The sequence below is a fragment of the Episyrphus balteatus genome, chromosome 1 (genome assembly GCF_945859705.1).
Source record: "Episyrphus balteatus chromosome 1, idEpiBalt1.1, whole genome shotgun sequence".
Lineage (NCBI taxonomy): Eukaryota > Metazoa > Arthropoda > Insecta > Diptera > Syrphidae > Episyrphus > Episyrphus balteatus.
In genome coordinates, this window is record NC_079134.1 from 135,099,370 (window position 1) to 135,125,453 (window position 26,084).

The 26,084-nt window shown below is 33.9% G+C and overlaps 1 protein-coding gene across 4 annotated transcripts; it reads right to left on the bottom strand.

The window, feature by feature from the left end:
* Positions 1–1,784: 1,784 nt before the first annotated feature.
* LOC129918527 (AT-rich interactive domain-containing protein 2) lies at positions 1,785–25,548 on the bottom strand. 4 transcript variants are annotated; one of them, XM_055999134.1, is made up of 12 exons: positions 25,234–25,548; positions 24,615–25,180; positions 13,032–13,822; positions 12,807–12,978; positions 12,661–12,734; positions 11,946–12,596; positions 11,572–11,886; positions 5,231–7,522; positions 4,909–5,163; positions 2,435–2,614; positions 2,136–2,227; positions 1,785–2,067 (listed from the first exon to the last, which is right to left on the bottom strand). In XM_055999134.1, exons 1-12 carry the CDS (start codon positions 25,404–25,406, stop codon positions 1,968–1,970), a joined length of 5,661 nt encoding a protein of 1,886 aa, XP_055855109.1. In that variant the 5' UTR covers positions 25,407–25,548; the 3' UTR covers positions 1,785–1,967. The 4 variants fall into 4 exon arrangements, with proteins under 4 accessions (XP_055855109.1, XP_055855101.1, XP_055855125.1 ...); XM_055999126.1 differs by having other exon boundaries at positions 11,407–11,886; XM_055999150.1 differs by lacking the exon at positions 2,435–2,614.
* Positions 25,549–26,084: the final 536 nt, after the last annotated feature.

A 26,084-nucleotide genomic window follows, 5' to 3' on the forward strand; every position in this document is an offset into this window, starting at 1 on the left:
TTTTAAAAAAGTGGGCGTGGCAGTGGGCGGATTTTTCAAAAAAAAAAAATTTCAAAACTTTTTACTCGCTTAGATAAACAAACCCTAAAAATTTCATCGAAATCGTTAGAGCCGTTCCCGAAAAAACTTATATGTTAAAAAAGTAGGCGTGGCAGTGGGCGGATTTTTCCAAAAATACTTCCAAAACTTTTCACTCGCTTAGATGAACAAACCCTGAAAATTTCATCGAAATCGTTAGAGCCGTTTCCGAGATCCCAATTTTATATATATTTATATATATACATATATATATATAAACAATTTTAGCTCGTTTAAAGTTATAAGATAAGCTAGTAAGAAGCTATAGCCGTGTTTTATTGGTAACTCAGTACTTAGCTCAGTAAAATTTTACACGGTAAACAACAACAAATGATTGCTAAGGATAAATAAAAGTTTTTTATTTGTTGATTTAAAGAGAAAATTTTTTTATAGACATATACATTGTTGACCCTTCAACAATATAGGATTATAAAAAACAATTAAAAGTAATCTTTTTTTTGTTGTTTACAGCATAAAAAGTTTACTCAGTAAAATACTGAGTACCAATAAAACACGGCTTATATATTCATAAGGATAATACAAAATAGTTAAAAAAAATTTCAAAAGCAAATTAAGTTAATTTCAAATAAAGATTAAACATTAAACAGTTGTTCTATATTTATTTTTATAAGCAACGCTCTGACGAAATAGCTACATAGTTGCATTCCTTGGCATAAAAATACATACTTCAAAACATACTTCAAACTTCGGTATCTCCTTAAAAGCCCTACCTACTTTCCTCCGAATTTGTTTGTGCGATCAAGAATCTCCATAGCAATTTATTTTCATTTTCGCTCTCATGTTTGAAACAGGGGAAACATTAAAAGGGATTCTTTGATTCTTAATGATAATGGATATGAAAACCCTCATGCAAAATTTGGTTCCTCTACCATAACTTTTAAGGGTTTTTCGGTAGTAAGATTGCAACTGTTACCATCGTCTATTTTTGTTAATTTTGAAAATCTCCAATTGCGCTTTGACCTTGAAAATCGCGACTTGCGGACATGAGATTTTTCTAGACTTTTTAGGTATGTTATAGAATGCCAAAACGAAGGTATTGAGCAAAACAATTTCTATTAGCATTCATTCCAAGGTTTACCGGTTTTTTCACCTTATTTGACTGTATTACCTTGAAATTTAAAAAAACGAACCGGCTGAAATTTAAAATTTATTGTTCAATAATCAAAAACCCATGCTATTACAACTTTTAAGACTTTCGCGATTGTTTATAGACATATTTGATTATATATTCCGATTTCAAATCAAAGACTACTTCTGAACTCACCCCGAACGTTTTGCATCAAAAAATGATAATGAGAGTGGTCACCGTTAAACTTCTATAATGTTATCGGCTACGCATGTTGTAGTGGTTCATAGATTGTTCCATTGATATTCAGGTGCAGGTTGTTGGGAGCAAACAATGACCGTGAGGTGTTGATAAAACCCATAAACGAGAAAGCTTAAAATGGCCTCTCGTACCAACCGTGGATTGTAGTACGTTTCTTGGGCTAACACTTTTGCTTAGTCGAAGTATATCCAGTGGTGTTCATCTGTATTGTTCAATAAGTGCTGGCAAATTTTCAATTTTTCTCGCTGGTTTTCGCTTATCGTTCTTTTAAGCGGGTGGCAATGCTTCTTTATGTTTGTTCAATGAAACAAACCCCACAGACAAACAAAAAAAAAAAAAAAAAGACAAACTAAAATAGTTTACTTTAAGGAAAAACTTAATTCAAAATGTAATTTATTTTTCAAAGTATATCTTTTTTTAAAAATAAACATATATATATGCAATGCATGTAATAATTATTGATAACACTCAAATGTATGCAATACAAAATAATCTATTCAACTTTCTTCATAAAAATATCCTCCTTGCTCTTCTCTTCATATCAGTTATTTAATTCGAATAAAATCTGAGAAATAGTTCCACTGGATTCAACATTGCTTAGAGCAACGCTTGCCAAATGTGGTTCATACTGACGAAGTGTTCTGTAAAAGACAAATATTTTCAATTTTTTTTTATAATTTAATTTAAACAATCAAAAATGTATACAAACCTTTTAGCTGCTGGAGTGTATGTAACTAAATTTCTTAAGATCAATGCAGCCGTTAAACGAATACTTTTAGTTACTGGACCCTCATTTTCGTCCTGAATTTAAAATAAAATATTAAAATCAAAATAGAATAAAGAAAAAATTAAATTAAATAAAAAAACAAAAATCAATAAATAAATATTTACTAATGGATATTTTGTGTGTGATAATGATTAAATATTTCCCACTAAACCATTTAAAAAGCACAATTATATAAATTTGTATACTATATAATAATGGACATGGACATAACAATTACTTACACCATCGGGCATCATTGAATGTGAACTACTTTGCATTGAATAAGTATCCATACCGATGTCAGTAGAAGTAGTAGTAGAACAAGCAGATTTTGAAGCAGGATGCATTGGAATTATGTTAGACGAAGCAACAGTAGTATTTGCGGTAGTTTCTATGCTAAGTAAATTTTCAAAGTCGGGATTCTACTCGAAAGTATTTTAATTAATTTTGTTGGTTATTTTTTTTTTTTTGTTGTTTAAATTTGAATTATAATATTAAGAAAGAAGTTAACAATTTTTTTAAATATCAAGAAAAACAAGTTAACGACGTCATGCTTTAAATCACACTGGAAATCAAAATAACTCAAGTTCCTAGTTTAAACTCGGAGAACAATAGGACCACAGAACTGTGTGCTGTGAAATAGGACAGTGAATTCATCGCCTAAAATTTTTGATGAAATGGTGACCACAATGGGGTGGTTAAGAATCGAACAAATATTTCTTGGTTGTATCGGTTTTTCAAATAAAAAAAAAAAAAACGGTTTTAGTAAGAGTTTAGAACATAAAGTGCTTGACACTAATTCCTCCAAGGCTGATTTAACTTTTTTCATTCATTGCATTCGTTCGTTTTTTTTTTGAAAAAATGAGACCCCGTAGGCTGATCAAATTTATTTTCCAACATGATATGCAAGTCAATTAAGGAAATGCTAAAAAACAAATCGTTTCCGATCGGAAAGCAGCAGAAATAGACGGCCTTACGCAGATCGATTTTGCAGAGGTCGAAAAGTTCCAATTTGAAGCACTCGATTTTCAAAACATTCCCTTTGTGAATGTTATGGACGGACGGTGAATGTTATACTATGTTTCCACCTACCCTTAATCTGAGATGTAGCTAAGTAGATTTAGAATAAATCTCGAGAAACGTAGCATTACTCAACGAACTCCAGTTCAGATCACCAACATTCGACGAAATTATTCATCTCGCGATTGACACCAGTCGTTCGTCCTGGGTCCTCTTTCAGAGCTACAACATCTACAATTACATCAATTACATAAGAACTACATCAACGGGTTTAAGCATCAGTAAGCTTGGCACAGTTGACTTTTCGGAGCACTTTTTAGAAATGACCACATGTGGAAAACCAGTTCACAAACAGCCTCGGGTGTACTCGATTTTATTGGGGAACACTTGGGCCCCCCAATTAAGTTCATCAAGCCAAAAATAGGCCTATTAATCCATGCTGCAGGCAAGAACCAGAACTAATGTGGGAGCTTAAAATCTTCACCCAATAAGGGACAAGATGAAAAAAAATGGTCGGGTCTATTGAGGGAAGCTATAGAAAAGTTAACAAACGAAAATTCTATCAGTGAAGCATTCTGCACAAGTAAAGTGCTTAGGGGACTATTTCAACGGATTTGGGTTGTTTTTTTTTTTTTGTTCATTTATGGCATTTGCCGTAAGCAATTTGAGTAAAAAAAAATACCTCTGAGATTTTCATAGTTAAAAAACAGTTTTTTTCAGTTTTGCATAGGTTTAACCGCATTTTTTTAATCAGGGCACTCTTGAGAATTAATAAGTTCTAATTTGGTATCCAACCTCTAAAACGGCTCTTAACTGGCCTGGCAGGAGTTGATATAAACTCAATTATTTTCATTGCATTACAACCCGGGAAATATCAATTAAGCCTTACGGCTTAGCGATTAATAAATCGTGCCTTTATCAGGATCTACGGAGGCATACAAAGTTTTTTGTTTTATATACCAGTCTAGAATAGAAGCCTGTCTCGATCAAAACGGCGAAGTTATGAATTGCGACAAATACAGGGGCTATAAAACCTCTCTAATGAACCAAGTAAAAAAGAGCGACATAGAACTGGTCAGAAAGATAGAGAACAGGGTTAGGACACGTGAAGCTAGTAGACATCGATACACGATCCAGGAATGTAACTCAGCTAGACAACGTGATAGAAAAAGAATTTATTTTATAACTCAGGAAACCGGGCAGAGTTGACTAGAAATAATTGCGACTGATATCACTTTTCATATATAATTTTTTGACTGCTGAAGAAGAGTGAGAGATCGAAAACTTTTTTTTTAAGCTGTTGGTTGACAATAGAATTAAAATAATATACATTTTTCTACTTCTATTTACAATTTATAATCGTTGCAATTTCAATTACAATTGAAAGGCATCAATGTGAAAACTACTTTGTTGATATTTCTGGAAAACAACCTTGCAATTCCTTGAATATAATTTTTAGTACAGCTACATGCAATATTTTGTAGAGATTAATAGTGAAAAAAAGAAATATCGTGCAGTGAAATTAAGAGTTTACTAAAAAAAAAAAAAACAACCATCAACTACTATAATACATAATTTGGATTAAATTTTATCTAAAATACACCCAAATTAAAGTGCAATACATCGCTAACATTCTAAAGAAATTAATTTAAAAATAAACTAACGATAAAATCAAATAACATCTCTTTACACTCACCATAAGCTCTTTGGGATTGATGAAATCGGATGCGTGCCTTTTTATTGCATGCAAAGCAGCGCTTCCTGTCGATGGCATTGAACCATTCGATGATGTTGAGAGAGCTGGTGACGCTGTTCCCCGTGTACTCTCTGCAGCTTGTTGTTGTTGTGCAGCAGCAGCTGCAGCTAAATTTTTAATTATTGTAACTGGCTGCCCAGTGTTAGTGGCATGTGCACCATTGGCTAGACGCCGTTGAACTCCTCCTCTAAGACTCTAAAAAAAATTAAAATACAAGAAATTAAAACTTGGCTTAAAATAAGAGAGAGATGTAAAATCCAACCTCTAAAGTCAAATGTCTATCTAGAATATGAGTCATCAATGAGAATCGTTTGCGTGGAATACCATCACATAATCCCGGTCCTGTGCCCCATTGGCAAAAGATTTCTGCACCAACATCTAAATGCTCCGGGCAATGAACCAAACAAGCATGATGATGTAAATCCGAAATAGATTTGAACTTCTTTCTGGCACAATTGCGCCAATCACATACGAAAAGCCAATTCGGATCGATAGGTGGATCTTCGTCCATCTTTTCCACCTTCGGTTCAACTTTTATCTCGGTTTTAATTTCCGTTTTTATTTCGGTCTTTATCTCAAGTTTGACTTTGGCAGGTGCATTTAACTTGGGAGTAGTTGGTGGTGCTGGAGTTGGAATGGATGATGGGTTTGAAATTGGCACAAGTGCAGGTGGAGCAGGTGGTGGAGTTGGAATTTTCACTGGTGTCACTGCTGGAGTTGTTGAAACTAATTGCTGTTGAACCTGCAAAGCTGGTCGAATATTGGGTTTCTGAATTTGTACCGAAGATACTTTTTGTGGTTGAGGTTTTGCCGGGGCCGGTTGTATCATTCGGACCATCTGAGGCCCCTGTTGCGTTGAAGAATCGGCATATTCGATTGTTCTGCCACTTGAAATGATAACTTGTCGTTTTTCTGTTCCACCTGGAGTTCCTGTATGCTGAACAATCTGCGCTTGCATTACAGCTGGAGTTACTTGCGTCTGTGGTGGGGGAATGCCCTGTTGTTGAACAATGGAGACGGATTTCCCAAGACGTGGCAACGATGTGGTGGTTGCTGATGTTGTTGTAGAAGACTGAGGAACTGAAGACTGATGAATTTTAATTGTAGCTGGGATATGTGAAAGCTGAGAGAGTATATTAGCATTTCCAGGCTGAGTTTGAATCTGTTTTTGTATCATTTGTTGCTGGACGGGCATTGGGCCAGTTTGAATGACATTGGTTCCGCCAGTATTCATATAGATCTGGTGTTGCACTGGACGTGGCATTTGAGTAACAATCATCTGCTGACCCTGTGCCGTTGTCATGATTACCTTTTGAGGCTGAGATGTGGTAATCATCTGCTGTTGACCAACAGGTTGACCTTGTTGCTGGAGAATGATGATGGTTTTTGTACCGGCAGCTTGTTGTTGTGGCGTTTGAGTGACCAACAAACGCTGAGTCTGTTGTTGGGGCTGAGTTGTTTGCTGAGCCACAAGATAGGTCTGCCCTTGAGGATTGGTAGCGAGTACATACTGTGTTTGTTGTTGTGGTTGTTGCTGCTGTGGCATCACTGGCTGAAGGATCTGTTGACCCATTGCATTCTTTTGCAAGATGCAATTGACAGTTTGGAGACCTTGGTCGGTTTTAATTGTAGCCGTAGCTGTTGGAAGGTTTGTTTGTTGAGGACCTTGCGACAGAATCATCTGATGAGGATTATTGGGATTCATTATGAGTTGGCGCTGCATATTAACCGGCACAGAAATTAACTGATTTTGTGGCTCTGGTTGTTGTTGGATTGCCAACTTTGTCTGTTGAATAACAGTTGGCTGTTGCGGTGGTGGCGCTGATGTTTCTTCTTCTAAATCTTCATCTTCTAGAATGGATGCTGCCATTTCTGCATATAAATTAGCTGCATTTTTGGAGGCAGTTACTTTTGGTTCGATTTCGAGAAGAATTTTCTTTTCCTGCGATTCTTCGGAATCGTCATCGAGTTTACGTTTTCCACTAATAGGTGGATCCAAAGCCTTTTTGTCCAACAAATCAACAAGCATTTGATTGGCACCCACAATCCTCACACTGTCTTTAGAACCTCGACTCAGTGAATCTTTAGAGCTGTCGTCATCAATACCAAAGGTACTAACAATTTTATTCGACTTGGACATCAGTAGACCTTCAAAGCTAGCAAATGAACCGTCACCTTCAATCTGAGATGAACTTATAACACTGGAAGCCATAGAAGCTGAACTTGAATCATCATTTGCCGACAGAATTTGCTGCTGTTGTATGATAACATTTGAACGGATCAATGTGCCAGAACTAAGAGGAGCCAACGGTGGAATTGGATCCCAATTGGAATTGTCCGAATTCTCACTACTAATGATAGTTGTCTTCTTATCATTTCCATTGTTATTCAAAGGTTTAATGGTAGTTTGACCAACTTTGATTGGTGTTGTGTGCATCATTGGATTGTTAACAACAGCACTGAGTGATGTGCTGGCCATTTTCATTGGGGAACTTTGTTGTTGTTGCTGTTGTTGGGCAGCAAGTTCCTTTTGTTTTTGTTGACGTTGAGCAACCTACAATAATTTATCGTTATTTTTTTTAGTTCAAAAATAAAAGCAGTTGTTTTACGTGCTAAACAATTTGTTTTGGTATAAAATTAAATTAAAATCTTTCACCTGTTTGAAATAAAAATGTACATGGTAAAATGTGTAATGAACTTAATAAATTAGATGATTTTGTTTTGTGTTGAGGTTTACCGTTCCTTTCTGCATAGTACTGTAACCCGATATCCCAGGGGAGTTATTTAAGTTTTTTTTTGTTAGATAAGAGTAATTGTGTTATTTAGTTAAAAAAAAAAAACTACAAACGCAGTCTAATGCAAATGTGGCATTCGGGATCACGGGCTGTTAGTAAGGATACCACTGACGAGAATTTTTAAACTATATTTTTAATCGTTTAACACAAATTCTAGTAAGTTATAAATTGTTAAAAAATATATGAAGCAAAAAGTTACTATTTTTAGAAGGTCTAACAAGAGGAAACTTACAAATAGTTTTCAATACCAAAAAATAGTATAATTGATTGTTGTTAATCAAAAACGACACTTTTGTTTCATGAAAAGTGATTATCAAAATGACTTCGGTCTTAATTTCATATTAATCCGATGTTTTTTGTGGAAGAATGTTAAAATTATATCGAAACTAAATAAGAAATTAATTAAAAAATTGTTTAAGTAATTCCTTTCAATAGAAAAAATTAGGTTTTATAAACAAAAACTATGATAAAAACGACTATTAACCATCAGGTTCATTGATGGTCCACTGACTTATGTTCCACGCCAAAAATTGAGGCTTAAGGGGGGAAATCCCTCTGGAATTTTTTATTTTTGCATTTTTTTTTTTTTGCGTAATAAATTTATTTATCAACCGAAGAAACTATTTTCAGTGGTCTTAGCCTTAAATAAAGCCTCAAAAGTGCCTAGATAGTCCCGAAACCAATGCGCTCCGAACCTACCATAGTACGAAAACGAAAACTTTAAACGCATTTTTTTCGAAACTAGTATTTTTCCGCGCAGTGCAATGTAACTCAAAAACTAATGAAGCTATCGACTTGAAATTTGAAGCAAATTACTCCTTAACTTATTGGCCACAACATTAACCTAAAAGTTGAATAAAATTTGTACAGTAAATATTTTTTTTAACTACTTCTTTGTAAAAAAAAAGAAGTTTTTTTCGTTTTTTTGATTTCTAATTTTTATTTTTCATTTAAAAAAAATAAATTTAGGTTCATGCAATGCGTACTAAAATCATCTAACGGAAAAAAATTTCCTTTTTGATTTAAGATGATTTCCTGGACCTGTGCATTGCACGGCGTAAACTAGAGGCGTCAACTTTGAAAGGCTCCAGAGCCGTCATTTTGTTATTTTTTCATTTCAAAAAAAAAATTTTTCAATACTTAATAATGTCAGTAATATCTTGTCTTTTTCCAAATTTCAATAAGTGCTTTCAGTTTTTCATAAAAAAATATTGAAAAAGGTGTCGTCCGGAGGGATTTCCCCCCTTAACAACCGCCATTTGACGAAATAGCGCATCAATTTCTCCTTCAGGATTGTGCGCAAAGTTTGGATATACAATTATCACAACATATACACACTTTTGTTGAAGAAGGGAGGATTCTTTAGTTGAAAACAATTTTTCCAGAGATTTTTCTTCTAGTAAAATTTTGAAGTCGATATTTCCAATTTGAGAAATTCGTTCCATCGAAAGGCTTTACTTTTTGCAAAATATTTTCCATATTCGCTTCAATGAACAAAATCTTCTTTGGACTCGATTTGAAAATTTGAAAAAACAATAAAAACTTATATAACCCAATTAGATGCCTGGGCCCATAACCTGTTGTTATAGCAAAACGATGTTTATTGTTTGATAGTTCGAAATCGAGTGAGGAAAATTTTATTTAAATAAATATTTGAATATAAACAAATTGAAATTATTATTAAAGATAAAATTTAAATAAAATTAAAAATTATAGTATTAAAAAGCAAAGTGAATAAAACAAATTAATATTCTAACAACTTTTTCGTTGCATCGGTTTTTCAGATTCGCATCCTTTATCCCTAATTCGTATTCACCAAAAAAAGGGATTGTCTGTGGCTTTAATTTGGGAGACTTTTTCTCATTTTGTGAACACAAGTTGACCCCGGCAGAATTTCCTCAAGAACGTAATAAAGTATTATACAAACAACACCAAATTATAAAAGATATTTAAAAAAAATCTTACTCTAATAATGTTAAACTTTTCATCAACAAATAAATAGTAAAATGGTTTCTTATTTTCTCTTGAATGTGCATGTTCCATTTTGAATCACAATCGAAAAGAGATTATATAGGTTTATTTTAATCCAACCCTTCAGCTTCGAAGGGTAAATGGAAACTGTTTGTAAAAGGGGCATAATCAGCAATCAAATAAGAAATCTCTGCATATCATTCAAGCATTGGGCAGTCTGCAAATTGCAGCGGTATGAGTTTCTATTTTACGTGAGCGCAAAGATTCTCTGCAGGAATTGTTGTGTGCTTTGAAGAATATTGGAATGTTGTATTCTAATCAAATACCACTAAATATTGAAAAAAAACTTGTGTTTATAAATTCTTCCTTTTTTGATCATATTTCTTTTTGCAATTTCTGTAAAAACACATTAAAAACAACATAATGTTGATTTTAAAATATTCAAAAAATAGAAATGCATTTATATAACGTATTATATAATAAAACGGCTGGCACAACATCTTCCAGTACTGCAAACTCTTGGCCAACGAACTCTGGACGTTAAATCACTAGCATCATTTGCAGTAGTTTGCTATTTTCGTACATACATCTTATTTATTCTAAGAAATATTAAGAAAGCATAAGATGCTTCCCAGAACCTCTTAGATCTTTCCTGTAAGATTTGTTTAATAGGAGTTGGGGTGAGTCAAATCTGAAAATATTTTGTGGTGTGTTAGCGCAAAATATGTTTATACTTCAGATATTTTTCGTCTTTACGTTAGTGGTTAGAAAATGATTTATGTACAAAATAAGTAATCTTCGTTCTACATTTTTCAATGCAGAGTTAAATCATAATGGGTTAATCTTTAATTTTAAAGATAAAATTCCAAAAGCGCTTCTAGGAAATCTAAAAAAAAACTAATATCATTTCAAAAACGCCTCCAAATCACGCTAGGTACAACATATCTACCAAGTTTGAAGAAAATTGACCCATCTGCAGCCAGTTGTGCTTACACAGACAAATAGACAAAATTGTGGACTTTTTATTTATTTTTTTAAATCGTAATACAAGTTCAAACTTTTTTACTTTATATATGTATAGAGGCATGTATATTGAGCGCAATTGAAACTCGCAGGCGAGCTTTGAGAGTATTTAAATAAGAGAAAAAGAAAGAGAGAGAGAGAGAAGCAGATTCTACATCAGTACATCGGTCGGTAGAGAGTGAATTTTAAAAGCTCATGAACTTCGTTAAGAAGCTAATAATAATGCGGCTAAAATTTGTGGAATGTGGAACGGATAATGTGGGAGAGGAAAATGCATCTTAAGTGGCATGGACAAATGGATACTTCAACTTATGTCCAATTGCAAAAAGATATCTAGAGAAAGGATTAGTTTATCTTAAGTAAACAATTTAAATAAATCTCAAAGTTAAAAACTTCATATCTCTCCATACTTAAGTTTCCTGTTTAGACAGTCAAACCACTTACTAATACAAGATTAAAACAAAATGCTTCACTCGTATGATAGGCAGATTCTTTTTTACACAATTTATGATTAAAGCAAACTAATGTATGATGCAGTTAGTATGAAAAAATAAAACAAATACAATTAAATAGGGAACTTAATAACTACAAAATAGTTTAGTATTAAAAAACAAAAAATCTACAATACAACAACAAGAAAAGGTGTTACCTGATGCAAATTAACACTTTGGGTAATCAAACAACTTTGAGGAGTACTTAGAGCTGCACTCGCATTATTTGTATCGATTACAACAGCAGCAGGGATATTGGCATTGGTAGTAGCAGAAGTAGTATTGGTAGTAGTAATAGCTGTAGCTGTGGGGGAAGATGTTACCTTATTTGCCAATAGGCTTTTAACTAACGACGAAGATGGTTGTGCTTGTGTACCACCATTACCACCATTCGATGATGCAGTTGTTGTTGATGATGCTGATGAAGATATTGGAATTTGTATTTGTTGTTGTGATTGAGTTGTTTGAATTTGTAGCTGCGATTGACCCTGAGTCTGAGGTGCAATATGATGTTGAATAGCGACTTGGGGTTGCTCAGCAATAGTTGTAATTTGAATTGGTTTGGCAGTTTGTTGAACTAGAGTTGTTTGAGGAGTTAGAAGAACATTTCCTATGATTTGAGGTTGGTTGGGGTTTGACTAAAAAAATGAACCAACTTTAGAAAAATCCAAAACAAGTAATAAAACAATCATCTTACTATTTTTGATGTTTGTGTTAATGGTGGCAATTTTATTGGAGTACTAACTACTTGTTGTTCAACTTTTGGAGGAGGTTGTGCAATAATTTGATACTGCTGAGTGGGTTGAGGCTGCTGGGGCGGTTGAATCTGCACATTCGATTCAACTTTAACGATATTTTGTTGATTTACTGGTGTGCTTATAATTTGTGTTGGCTTTTGAACATTGACAGGACTCATTGGTGAAGGTGAAATAACCTGTTTTTGCAATTGTTCTTGTCTCAATTGTTCTTGTAATCGAACTTTTTTCTTTGTCTTCTTAATTGAACCCGGTTCAAGCTTTTGTTTTCCATCTTTAAAACCTTTTGGTGATGATGAGACTTTCATTTGAATCGGCAATGGATTTGCACGAAGTCGAATACAAACATAATAGACTTTGGTGCCTTCGGGATTCTCAACTTTTTTATTATAATTTGGAACAACTTGACCTCCAAAAATAGTACGAACCATTCGGGGGAATTGAGTGTGTGATACGATTCCACGTCGACCACATTTTTGAATAGCCGACAAATACATGCGATAGAGTTCTTGTTGTTCAACTCGGCTATCAGGTGAGGGTGTTGGTTCGAAGGTAGCACTTAGCCAAGACAATGCAAAGTTTTCATGATCTTGCTGAAAGATTAAAAATATTTATTTAAGGTGGAGAAGTTGAATATTATATGATTGTTCGATTTACAGTTGTAGGAATGGGAGAGTTTGTTCTCTGTGTTGGGGTAGCTTCCTGAAGTGGCCGAACTGGTGCTGGGGAAGCTATTTTTGAATTTCAAGCACAAATTAGTAAACAATATAATTAAAACAAAAATTCTATTTTACTTTATTTACCTCGACCAAGTGAAGTTGTTTCAGGTTGTTGTGGTTGTGGCTGAGTTGTTTGGATAACGTTTTGTAAATTTGCAATGTTAGCTATATTTTGGGCAACCATGGGCAGCATATTGCCTGGAACTGTTTCGACAACTCGCATTAGAATACATCCATCGGGCCCATAAGATTGTGCCTTTAATTTTAAAAATAGTCATATTTCTTCATAATCGGTTAAAAGCTCCTTACCTCAACTGTAATCAGTGACATTAGGGAATTAATGACACCTTTAACCTGGACCAGTGAATTGCATGACTTATGTCCCAACGAACTGAGTGCATAAATCGCTTCCAAAGTGTACAGCAACAACATTATATCATTCAATGATAAATATAAACACAAAGTATCATAAAACTTTTGATCGAGACACTTGTGAATGTGATCTTCATTGCTATCTTGTTGGCAAATTTTATACAACACTTCCAAACAACTTATGATAACTCCACGATCTGAAGATTCAATTCCCTCACAAATTGTCGACATCAAACAACGTGTCAGCTCATCATTTGTTGGATCTAATAAATCTAATTCCAAAGCGATATTTCCAAACATATCCAATACCATATGATGAAGATTTCCCCAACGAATGTTAGCACCCATAACTAGAAATCTTACAAATGTTCGATTTTTTGCCAACACATTTGTGTTTTCTTCGTAAAAACTTAGATTTCTTATGATCGATGAAACTTGATGAACACGCTGACCAATGTATTCCTGAGTGCCAAGTCCAGGGCCTAAGGAAAGAAAATCCAGAGAACGCATGTATACATCTTCTGTATCGGCATTTAAACCATCTTGAAAGGTTTTAACATTTGTTGGACTATCTGATTCACAATCTTCCATGTCTTTTTCACTTGTATAATCGTCGAAAGAGAGTTCTAGAATTTGTGGCTTATCGTAGAGTAGATCCTTCCAGAATGTTTGCAGCGAATGCTTTCTTACATTAGTGTATAGCTCTTGGAAAAGTTCACGCATGGTATCTTGAAGAAAAAGATGATATAATATATTTGACGAAAATATTTAAACTATTAACGATATAGGCGAACATCTTAAATATATCAATTTCCCAAAGAAACGGCAATACCAATTTTTCATTAATCAACTTAAAAAAAAAAAAAAACCAAAACTGAAATTGAAATTGAAATAAAATGTTCATATAATATATGAAAAAAGTTGTAATTATCGCGGTAGGTCCGTAAAAATACTTAATTAAAATGTGTATAAACCGCGAATATTAAAGTTTAAAATTGAAATGAAATTACTTTAAATATTTCGTGTACAAAGTTTAATCAAAATTGTAAGAGGTATTTTGGATCCTCTATCACCATCATCGTAATGTTGGCTTTTATTAAAACCTTAATATTTCATTACAGCACACCTACATATGTATATCTAGGTCCTGATTCACAAAACATACGCGACATACATTTCATTAATGATTTTTCAACCTCTTTTGTAATTATTATTTTGTTTTTTTTTTGTACCTCCATAGAAAAATGTATTTTGATTAGATTATTTTCAGTAAGATTCCCTCTTAACAGACATTTTCCATCTTTTTATGAAGAACGTAATGTAGTTACCATTTAAAATGAATTCTCCTTTTTGTGGTCTATTGGTCTTTTCTTTGCTTCCTATCTGTATCAGTCGACTTTTGAGGTATGAACATACCTTTCTTCAGCACTAATATTTAAAAAAAAGGTTTCTTAACAATCGCTCATTCGCTTGTCTCTTTTTTTGTTGTATGGTAAAATATTTTAAAAATCAATTTTATATATTTTGAAAGTACCTATGAATATACCTTTCTTCCGGACTAATACTAACTAATATTAAAAACAAAAAATTTAACCTCCTAAAGTTTCTTAACAATCGTTAATTCGGCTGTCTCTTTTTTTGTTGTATGGTAAAATATTTTAAAAATCAATAATAGAAGTCTTGAAAAAGACGTTTCTTATCATTGAAATTTTAAAATATATATTTTCAAAATTTACGCACCGCACATGCGTGAAAATAACAGTTTTTAGCTGTTTCAATTTTTACTTAAAAATAATAAAAAACTTTAGGTCAAACCACTGAATCGAATTGTTCTAACGATTTAGATTTTTTGAAAATTGGAGAACTGCGGTACATAAGGTCCTACTTTTGAAAAATTATATTTTTAACCCCGTTTCAGACTGGGACCTATACAAAGAATCCCTGAAAGTCTACAAAAAACAGCTAAGAAAATGTAAAACATCTTCTTGGAGAAATTTCTGTGAAAAAATAGAAGACTCTTCAGAAGCCTCTAGATTAAGAAAAATTCTCTCAACAAACCCTTTAATGCCCAGTGCCTTGAAAACAAATAACGGGGCCTGGACCAACTCCTGTGAAGAATCACTCAATTTGCTACTAGATACTCATTTTCCAAGTAGCTCAAACATTATAAACAGAGTCGACCCATCAGGGCCAGACACAAATTCAAAAAACAATCTTGGTCTGATTACAAGAGAGAAGCTAAAGTGGGCCATCAACGCCTTCAAACCATACAAATCCGCTGGACCGGATGGTATAATACCAGCCGAACTTCAAATGGCATCAGATATTCTAATTCCCATCTTAGAGATAATTCTGAATGGATGTGTAAAATTGAAACACATCCCTGCCCTATGGAGAGAAGTTAAAGTTGTATTTATACCCAAAGCAGGCAAATTCTCTCATGTCAATCCGAAAGACCTCCGACCTATCAGCCTATCATCATTCCTTCTTAAAACCTTAGAACGAATGATTGATATCCACTTGCGTAATGTCATAGATCCCAATCTTATATCTACAGCACAACACGCTTATTGTAAAGGGAAATCGGTTGAAACAGCACTACATACTGTAGTGCGCACTATTGAATATTCCCTCCATCATAAAGAGTTCACCTTAGTTGCATTTCTTGATATTGAAGGCGCGTTCAACAACGTCAGCAACATAGCAATCACAAATGCACTGAAGAACCTTAAAGTAGATAGCTCACTGAGCGAGCTAATAGACCTTATGCTGAAAAGCAGAATTATTAACTCAACTCTAGGAGATTTCTCAGCAAGAAGATCTGTTAGTAGAGGTACACCACAAGGAGGGGTACTCTCCCCACTCCTGTGGAACTTAGTGGTTAATGAACTACTAGTCGGTCTAGAAGTAGATGGATTCAAAGTGATTGCATACGCTGACGACGTCGCCATTGCCATATCAGGAAAACATCTCCATACTATAATAGAACTAATGCAAACTGCTCTAAATAAGCTACTAAAATGGGCAACAAACTGTGGATTGGGGGTAAATCCTCAAAAAACAGAACTTGTCCTCTTTACAAAGAAATATAAAATTCCACAACTAGACCCCCCCTCTATTAATGGTGTTCCACTTAATTTTGCCAGCGAAGCCAAATACCTGGGTCTTATTTTGGATAGCAAATTAAACTGGAAAACCAACATACAAGAAAGAATAAGAAAAGCCACAGTGGCACTCTTTTCTTGCAAAAAAGCTATAGGGAATAAATGGGGACTATCTCCTAAAATAACTCATTGGCTATACACTGCAGTCATCAGACCTATTCTCACTTACGGGGTAGCAGTTTGGTGGACTGCTCTGGAAAAAGTAACATATCGAGACAAGTTAAGCAAAGTCCAACGTTCAGCCTGCATGTGCATCAGCGGAGCTCTCCGTTCGACACCTTCCGCCGCTCTTGATATATTACTCAATCTTCCACCCATAGATATATTCAGCAAGCAGGTGGCCGCGAGCACTGCTATTCGACTCCAAGCCATCTCTCAATGGACCAATAACTCTATTGGCCACACAAATATTCTGAATTCATTCGGATCAATCCACAGTCACTCCGACTACACCACCCCACAATTGGTTTTCGGCAATAATTATGAAGTCACCATCCCAAATAGATCAGAATGGGACAATGCCGAGTTTCTAAGAGATGATTCAATTCATTTCTATACAGATGGTTCTAAAACCAATGACGGAGTGGGTGGCGGGGTTTACTCCGATAGACTTAATGTTAGTCTCTCCTTCCGTCTCCCTAATCACTGCAGCGTGTTCCAAGCGGAAATAATGGCGATTAAAGAAGTACTGACTTGGCTCAAAGAAAACGTGATATCTACATCGGATATCCGCATCTTCTCTGATAGCCAGGCCGCCCTTAAATCGTTAGCTTCGGTTTCCACAAACTCCGTTACTGCCCGCGACTGTCGATCATCTCTCATGGAGATGTCAGAACAGTTTAACATTCACCTTTTCTGGGTGCCGGGTCAGAGATATTCTGGGAAACTGTGAAGCAGACGAACTCGCCAGAAATGGAACTCTAATACCAATTTTACCCAATAAGGCAAATATTGGTATACCAATCGCAACGTGCAAACTCATGCTGAAGCAAGAAGCTATAGAGGCAACAAACATACGATGGTCAAACATTATAACTTGCCAAACGACCAAGCAGATCTGGCCTAGGCTAGATCCAAAACGTTCAAAAAATTTGTTGTCTCTAAGCAGATTGCATATCAGCTCTGTAATAGGTGTCTTAACAGGACACTGTCTCATAGGTAGACACGCCATAAGACTTGGCGTAATCTCTAACGACTTCTGTAGAAGTTGCCTTGATGAGGAAGAAGAAGAAACAATCCAACATCTTCTCTGCTCATGTCCTGCCCTTTCCAGTAGACGTAAAAAATACCTGGAAAAATATTTCTTAGAAGATACCAGTGAGCTAATCAATACTGACATCTTCAACCTTCACCGCTTTATTAAAAGCTCCAACTGGTTTAATTAGTGAGGAATTTCCTCACAAAATCATGGTATCACAACGGACCAATAAATGGTCTAAGTGTGTCAGTTGTTTTCCTGACAGCCATTTCTACCTAACCTAACCTAACCTAACCCCGTTATACACGGTAACTGTAATAGGACAGTTTTCTTGATTTCTAACTTTCTCGGTAAGAAAATATTTTTTGTTTCAACAAGATATAGTCCAAGATCCCAGGGCCGCCAGACATTACTTATTTTCTCAAGAAAAAAATGTATGGAATTACGTAGTGCTAGGACATACTATTAGTGTATGGATACTGACTATCTTGTGCCGACGGCCATTTTACCAATAACAGGTGCTAAAGGTACGAAAAATACGTAGTTACTTTTCTTATTTTCTCAAGGCTGATTTTTATATATGATACTCAGGGAACTAATACATTAATTTTTGTAAGCTGCCAGACCCGTCGGATGGGCCTAACACCTTGCCAGACACGCATAATAGGAATCAGGAAAGTTAGATTTTATTATATGGGGGTCTGGGAAAAAATTTATAAAATATTTTGACTTCAGGACTCGAAAGAGTATCAAGACACGCGTCGAATACCACATTTTGCACAATCGCATCTAGAGTCATTTGGCCGCCATTTTGTTTTTTTAATAAAAATTGCAATTTTTCACATAACTCACGTATTTTTGAATCTACAGAAAATAAAATGTATAGCAAACTTGAAGATAATTTAATTTACTACAATATATGTTAAATTACTTTTTTCGAATATACCTTCGGTTTAAGAGTTAGGGTGGTTTTTTTTTGAAACCATATTTTCGTCATATCTCATTTATTTGAGCTCTTTTGAAAATTAACTTGAAGTAAAAGTTGTAGATCTTTTTATTACCTTCAATTATTACATTAACGGTTTTTCGATTTGACAGTCCGTTTTTGATCTGTAGGAAAAAAACTTCAAAAAGGTTGCAATTTTTTAATATAGGAAAAATGTTCTAGTACAGGGTAATTTGCATAGATGTAACAACCACCTAGGCGTGTAGGTTGCACTCAGACAAGAACAAAATCGTATAACTAACACTGCCAGACCCATTCCGACAGCCATTTTTTTTGCCAGACACCTTAAAGCTTTGAAAAAAATAGTTTAACTTTACTTATATCTCAAGCTTCATTTTTATATATGATACTCAGGGAACTAATTCAATAAATGTTTGTAAGCTGCCAGACCATCGGATGGGCCTGACACCTTGCCAGACACGCACAAATGCTAAACTATTTTTTTCAAAGCTTTAAGGTGTCTGGCAAAAAAAATGGCTGTCGGAATGGGTCTGGCAGTGTTAGTTATACGATTTTGTTCTTGTCTGAGTGCAACCTAAACGCCTAGGTTGTTGTTACATCTATGCAAATTACCCTGTACTAGAACATTTTTCCTATATTAAAAAATTGCAACCTTTTTGAAGTTTTTTTCCTACAGATCAAAAACGGACTGTCAAATCGAAAAACCGTTAATGTAATAATTGAAGGTAATAAAAAGATCTACAACTTTTACTTCAAGTTAATTTTCAAAAGAGCTCAAATAAATGAGATATGACGAAAATATGGTTTCCAAAAAAAACCACCCTAACTCTTAAACCGAAGGTATAATCGAAAAAAGTAATTTAACATATATTGTAGTAAATTAAATTATCTTCAAGTTTGCTATACATTTTATTTTCTGTAGATTCAAAAATACGTGAGTTATGTGAAAAATTGCAATTTTTATTAAAAAAAACAAAATGGCGGCCAAATGACTCTAGATGCGATTGTGCAAAATGTGGTATTCGACGCGTGTCTTGATACTTTTTCGAGTCCTGAAGTCAAAATATTTTATAAATTTTTTCCCAGACCCCCATATAATAAAATCTAACTTTCCTGATTCCTATTATGCGTGTCTGGCAAGGTGTTAGGCCCATCCGACGGGTCTGGCAGCTTACAAAAATTAATGTATTAGTTCCCTGAGTATCATATATAAAAATCAGCCTTGAGAAAATAAGAAAAGTAACTACGTATTTTTCGTACCTTTAGCACCTGTTATTGGTAAAATGGCCGTCGGCACAAGATAGCCAGTATCCATACACTAATAGTATGTAATAGCACTACGTAATTCCATACATTTTTTTCTTGAGAAAATAAGTAATGTCTGGCGGCCCTGGGATCTTGCTCTCTAATATTTATTGATATTTTCGTATATTACATAACCGTGTTTTATACCATTAATGAACTTTCAAGGTAATTTGTCAATAAATTTGTTTAGAATTTTTAATTTAATAAGAATTTTTTATAATATCGCCCCAATCTGGCAATATTTTTGTTTGCATTGCAAACTAATGTATTTGGTAAGTTAATGAATTATGGAGTTTTTGCTGATAGCTCCGGATGGCTACTTTCAAAAAAAAAAAAAATTTTTTCTACAATTTTCACAAAAAAAGTTTAAGTGTAATACAAAAATGAGTGAATTTATGTCTGACTTATGTCTGATTTGCAATATTGCGAGAGGACGAGACGAGAGCGTTGCGAGATTAAAATTGATATCTAGTTTTTTGATGTTTGGCCAAATAATTTATTTTTTTTTACACACATTCTTCTATTTCCTGTCAAAAATAGACAATTATCAAAAAAAATCTTAACATTACCAAATGGCTTACGATTCAAATGACCAAGAAAAAATTACGTCTCGCTCTCGTCTCGCAATATTGTAAATCAGGCAAATTTTTCTATGAAAAAATTTTAAAGCAATAACTACAATGGGAATTTCTGTTAAGCGGGTGTAGGTGAAGTGGGTTTTACTGTAAATGGTAATTTTAAGAAATTGATTATGTTTTTCTTTACATATGTAAATAGTCTTACTTTATGATCTCTTCTGTTAATGATAATTTTAAAAGTATAAAATTCAAACAAATCTTTTTTAATACGAGAATGTAATGTAAATTTAAAATGTACTAGTTTTAAGATATATAATAAGTATTTAACGTTAGTCCTTAACGCATTAAATAAAAAAATATAATATTAAACATAGTCGGAGGAAACCAAAATTGGAGTAAGAACAATTTTGGTCTCCGCAGACGATATGGTTTAAACAGAAAAGTTTTTTCTCAAATTCCATTTGCCAAAAGAAATCATTTTTTTTTTTTTTTTTTGACCGGAGATCAAGTTTTTAAGATCTCGATTTTTACCAAGATTTACACCTAATTCCACACGCACTTTCACCCACCAATAGGTCTGTTCCAGACTTTTTGTGCACTAAATTAGGAAGTCTGTCAAATTAATGAGAGTTGGGAGAGAATTCTCTCAGTAGGAAATAAAACTACGAAAGACTGCCAAAAAGTCTGGAACAAGTTGAACACCATTATACAACACAATTTCATATTTTATGCTTAAAGCCATAAAAATCACTACAATTTGATTTGTTTTCTTTTTTCTTTATTTGTTTGACATACGTCAACTTTTCATTTGACAGAACTCATATTTCTGCCGGAAGAAATTCTTTGGGCTAAATTTGTCAGGGTGGGGAAATTTTTTACTCTCTCGTGAGCGCTCTCTTCTACACAATTTTTGAAGTTGGGAACAGACTCTGACCAAAAATAACCAAATTTAACTAAATTCGGCAGTTTCAAACTGAGTGTGGAACGGACCTTATGTATTTGACATTTATATGAACATTTGTTGTTGTAAAGTTTTGACCAGGTTTCTCTTTAGGTATAAGAAAAAATTGCTCACACACAGTTACGAATAAAAATAAATCTTCACCACGAGAAATTATTAGCCCTGTTCTATTGGAGTTGGTTGTCTACTAAAAGTAGATGTTGTGGTTAATCTAGTACTATCATCTACTCATCCTCTTCTTCCCGAGTAGATACGATTTTTATTAAATTCGTTGAAAGTGCGTTCCATTGAAAATCGCTAGTAAACTACTAGTAGTACTTTGCCACCTCCCAAAGGAACAGGGCTATTGAATCTGATATACAAATCTTTATTTCACATGGAAATCGACATAAAACAGTTCGAAACAGAAAAAAGTTATAATTTTCTGTTTGGAACAGACTAGAGCAATGCTGTTCAACATACATAATGGGTCGTTTCTCTTTGTTAAACAAAATTCTATAAGAGGCCAAAATTCTGTAGAAGAATCAAAAATTCTGTATAACATAGTTCTACACTCCTACTCAAATTTAACGCACATCATATTTATTTTACAGAAAAGTCGTGCTATTACTTTATCTCACAGTATCGTGGTTATTTTCTCAAATAAGACAGGAGTGAGCTTAAATTGAATGTATGCAATAAAATGCTTGTGGGGAAGATTTGGAGAGGTATGCTGAAGTCTATCTGTTAACCCGCGAACCTTTTAGAGATGAGTCATAAATTTTCATGGAGTAAAATCTGCTTTACAACACGTACGGAGTTAGTGAGCTCTCCTAGACCTACTTTAAGTACCTAAAGGTACTTGACTGATATCCTCGAACAGCATGCAGTTCCAATCACCCCTAGGTTTGGTCCACTGTTCAGTATGATGCACGATAATGCATGCTAGAGTGCTCTAACAATATCGTCACCTTTGAATTGACCACACAGATATCTGGATTTAAATTCAATAGAACATGTCTAGAAAATTTTGAAAAAAAAAAAGCATTTGCGGCCGAAATCCACCTCCACCAGAAAACTGGAGTGAAAGAAAAGTTACAACAAAACTTTTAAAAGTTAATTCGTGGAATGAACAGATGACTCCAAGTTGTCATATGCGCTAGAAAAGAGACAATTCCAAGTATTGAATAAAATTATTGGAAAGAACTGTCACGTGCTTCCATTTTTTTTAATTTTTTTTTTCTTAAAAAACAAAAATTATTTTAATATCAGTTTTCAGACCTTGAATTGCTAAATTTGGTTTATCTTTTTTTTGGTTGATAATACTGTTGCAGTTTAGCATTTTTCTGACTTGCTAAACAATAAGCAAACACAAAAAAATACAACAAATAATTTTAAAGCCATTTTAAATAAGATGAAGGGGTATAACTAAAGAAGAAAAAAGTGTGCGTTAATTTTGAGCAGGAGTTTATATTCAGTTATTCTGCTTTTCTATAATTCTGTGTTCCAAAATTCAGACCTCTGTATTTAAACATTTTGTAGAGCCAAAGATTGAAAAAAAAAACCTTATTTATCTCTTAAGATAGTTCTAAAGTACATAAATATTTAAAAATTGAAAATGAATTTTTTACGAAAATCGTAGGCTCTGGTTTTGAGAAAAAAGAAGTTTCTCTAAAATTGGAATAAAAAAAATCCAAAACCCTAAGTAGTGTTCAAAAACGAAAAAAAAGTCTTTCAATAAATTAATTCGTGTTTGCAAAGTGTTATGTTTTACGTTTTTAAAACAACTTCCCTGTCCCTATACAAACTGGTAAAATAAAGTAGCTACGTTCATAATTTTGTATCAGAAAAACAGGCATTTTCTTTACGTCCCATGAATAACATTTGATACATAGAAGTTTTCTGCACCGTATTTCCAACGTCCATGAATCATATAATATGAAAAATATTCTACGTCCCTACATAAATTGATTCAAAATCTTCTCTACGTCCAAACTTTTTTTGTGGTAGAAAGTATTGCGACTGACTCAGATATGAGGCAAAATGCTTTTTTTACCATTTATAATTTTGTTGCTTTGTTAAAAAAAAAGTTTTACTTTGTGTTTACATTTGATTCATGGACGTAGTAAGTGTTCATATCATATGAACACGTCCTATGAATCAAATATGATTATTGACCAAAAACGATATAAGATGATTGTTAAAGTTGGTCTCATTAAAAATGATTATACACTCTAAGAACATGTAATAAAAATACTCAATTTAGATTAGATTGAAATGATCAGGTCGTCTAGGAATAAATGCTAATAGAAATATTTTTTGCCCAATATCTTCGTTTTATCATTCTATAATATACCTCAAAAGTCTAGAAAAATCTCATGTCCGCAACTCGCGATTTTCAAGGTCAAAGCGCGAAATGGAGAGGATGGTATTAGATATATACACTTATGATACATGATATCATCTGTCAACCCGTATTATTATAACAGTTGCTAACTTACTACCGAAAAACCCTTAAATTTAGCATGAAGGTTTTTATATCCATTATCATTAAAAATCAAAACAATGAAAAACTACACTTCAGATATTTGTGTCAGATCAACATGAATAAGGTACATTACTTTTCAGGGATGGTCAGATTGATTTGTTTGTGGGTTTTGTTGGAAACAGCGTTAAAAAACACCTTAAAATCATATGGGTTATGTTGGTATAGGTGTAGAAAAAGCTTTGTTTGGTTGACATATAAAAACTAAAATTTTTTGGTAGATGGTCTGCCCTACAAAAATGTTTTGAGAATTAATGTGTGAGAGAAATTTTCGTTCCTTCAGGGCCCCCCTGAGAATGGGGGCCCTGGGCATGGGCCCGTGTGAACTTATTGTGAAGACGGTATTGCATTCTGCTTAACATGCTTTAACGCCGCACACAAAAGTGCAAATAATTTGTAATCCTTGTTTATTCTTACTTAATTTTTTTATATTTTCTTGTTCGTTTTAAATTAATTTACTCATTAGAATATACAAACAAATCTCATTGAGGAAAAATGCGTTTTCTTAAATATATTTCAATTTTTACTGCAGTCATATTTAGCGGCTGTATACACCTACAAAAGGATATTACAATTATTTCTCTGATTTTTTGTATAAAATATATCCGTTATTAAAAATAAATGTTAACGAATCACATATGCTTCATGGACGCTGTAAACGCGGTACAAAAAATAATTTATGTTCAAATGTGATTCATAGGAAGTGATATTGATGTTTTTTTCCAAGCAAGAACGTTGTTGAATCTTATATGATTCATGAACGTAGGAAACATGGAAAATGATTCATTGGACAGTGAAGTTGTTAAAAGGTTTGAATACTTACAATGACAAAATACTCCAGCATGTGCCAGCAAAGCGTCAAGCAATTTCGGACAATGATCCAACTTCAATGTGTGTTTGCTCTCATTGGACATTAGCGTGCACACATTGATTGCAAAATCCTGTTCATTCGGAAGTGGAGATATCAAAGAAAGCAACAATTTATCATATTCCGATTCTTTGTACAAATCCTCCGACATTCGATTTGCATTTCTTTGTTCTTCATTCAAATCGTGTTGTTTGTAGTTATAAGTCATGGGAATAGAATAATTATACGTTTTGGATGACCATTTTTTCGGTCTTCCATCATCGTCCAAATCATCTATTTTGTCGGGATCCTCACCGAGGAAATGCAATTTCTCATATTTATCCAAATAACGTGTGTAAATCGATTTAATCGCCACAGATGCATTAACACAATTCTGTTGGAATCCAAGACATTGTACCATTTCGTCCCATTCATTGCGAATGTTGACCTTCAGCCAGCCGCCGCGGTTAGTGACCTCATTGTACAAATCATATAGGTCAACTTCACGGCCATTTATTTTGGGAAGACGAGTGATTGGAGTGCTACAAAATTTAAATATTATTAAATTTTCTATTTTAATAAGATAAATACTTACTTTCGAGATTCATGAAAACTTTGTAGAGCGCGAAAAAATGTTCCTCGATCTTGTTCGGCCGATTCGTCGGTGCGTCTTTCTCTTTTGAGGCCAACAACTTTGCAATTAGACACGCCATCTTCGGTTTGTGCGGGCAATGGAACAGCCGATTGAATTAATTCAGTTGTGGACATGTTGGTTTAGGTTTTAAAAACATTAAATGTTTAGTCAGACTTTGGTTAATATATTTAAAATAAAATAAAATTAAATTTTTTTTGTAGAAAAAAAGAAAAAGAACGCCGACTTTTGTTTTGACACAGTGGGTTTTTCAAGGCGAATTGAGGTTTTTCGCCTGAAGCCAAAGCCAGATGTCATATAAGGGTGTTGCCATATTGATATTTTTGTTTCGAAAATTGTAGTAGATTTTGAAAGATTTTATTAGGCGTGTTCAACTAAATGCGTTTATAAAGAGGGAGTTAAATGTGTTCATGTTTGAATTCATAAAAATATTACTTAAGGTTTAACTACACCGGCGTATGTAGGAGTATGTAGATAGGAATTGACTTAAATTTTTTTGACTGTGCGTTGCATTGAAAATTGCTAGTAAGGTTCATCAAGTCTAACATCTCTTCTAGAGCTATAGAAACTCTACCCCCCCCCCCGCATTTATGGCAAACTTCACATTCACAAAAACCTCACAAAGTGATCATAACTCATCATGTATCATGATCATCATGTATTTTCATTATTTTTGCTATAATACCCCACTTTGGAGACTTCAAATTTGTTCATTTCGTATCAGCAGCGTACTAGGCTTAATAGCCTTTTCACACCAAGCCAAAAACGCGGTTTTTGCGAAAAACCCCAAAAAC

Excerpts from the sequence above, each read along its gene's own strand:
- LOC129918527 (XM_055999126.1), bottom strand. The coding sequence starts at position 25,406 with ATGTCCACAACTGAATTAATTCAATCGGCTGTTCCATTGCCCGCACAA. Across the intron at positions 25,181-25,233 it reads AGTTTTCATGAATCTCGAAA|CACTCCAATCACTCGTCTTC; the intron begins GTAAGTATTTAT and ends TAAATTTTGTAG. Across the intron at positions 7,523-11,406 it reads AAAGTGTTAATTTGCATCAG|GTTGCTCAACGTCAACAAAA; the intron begins GTAACACCTTTT and ends AAATTATTGTAG.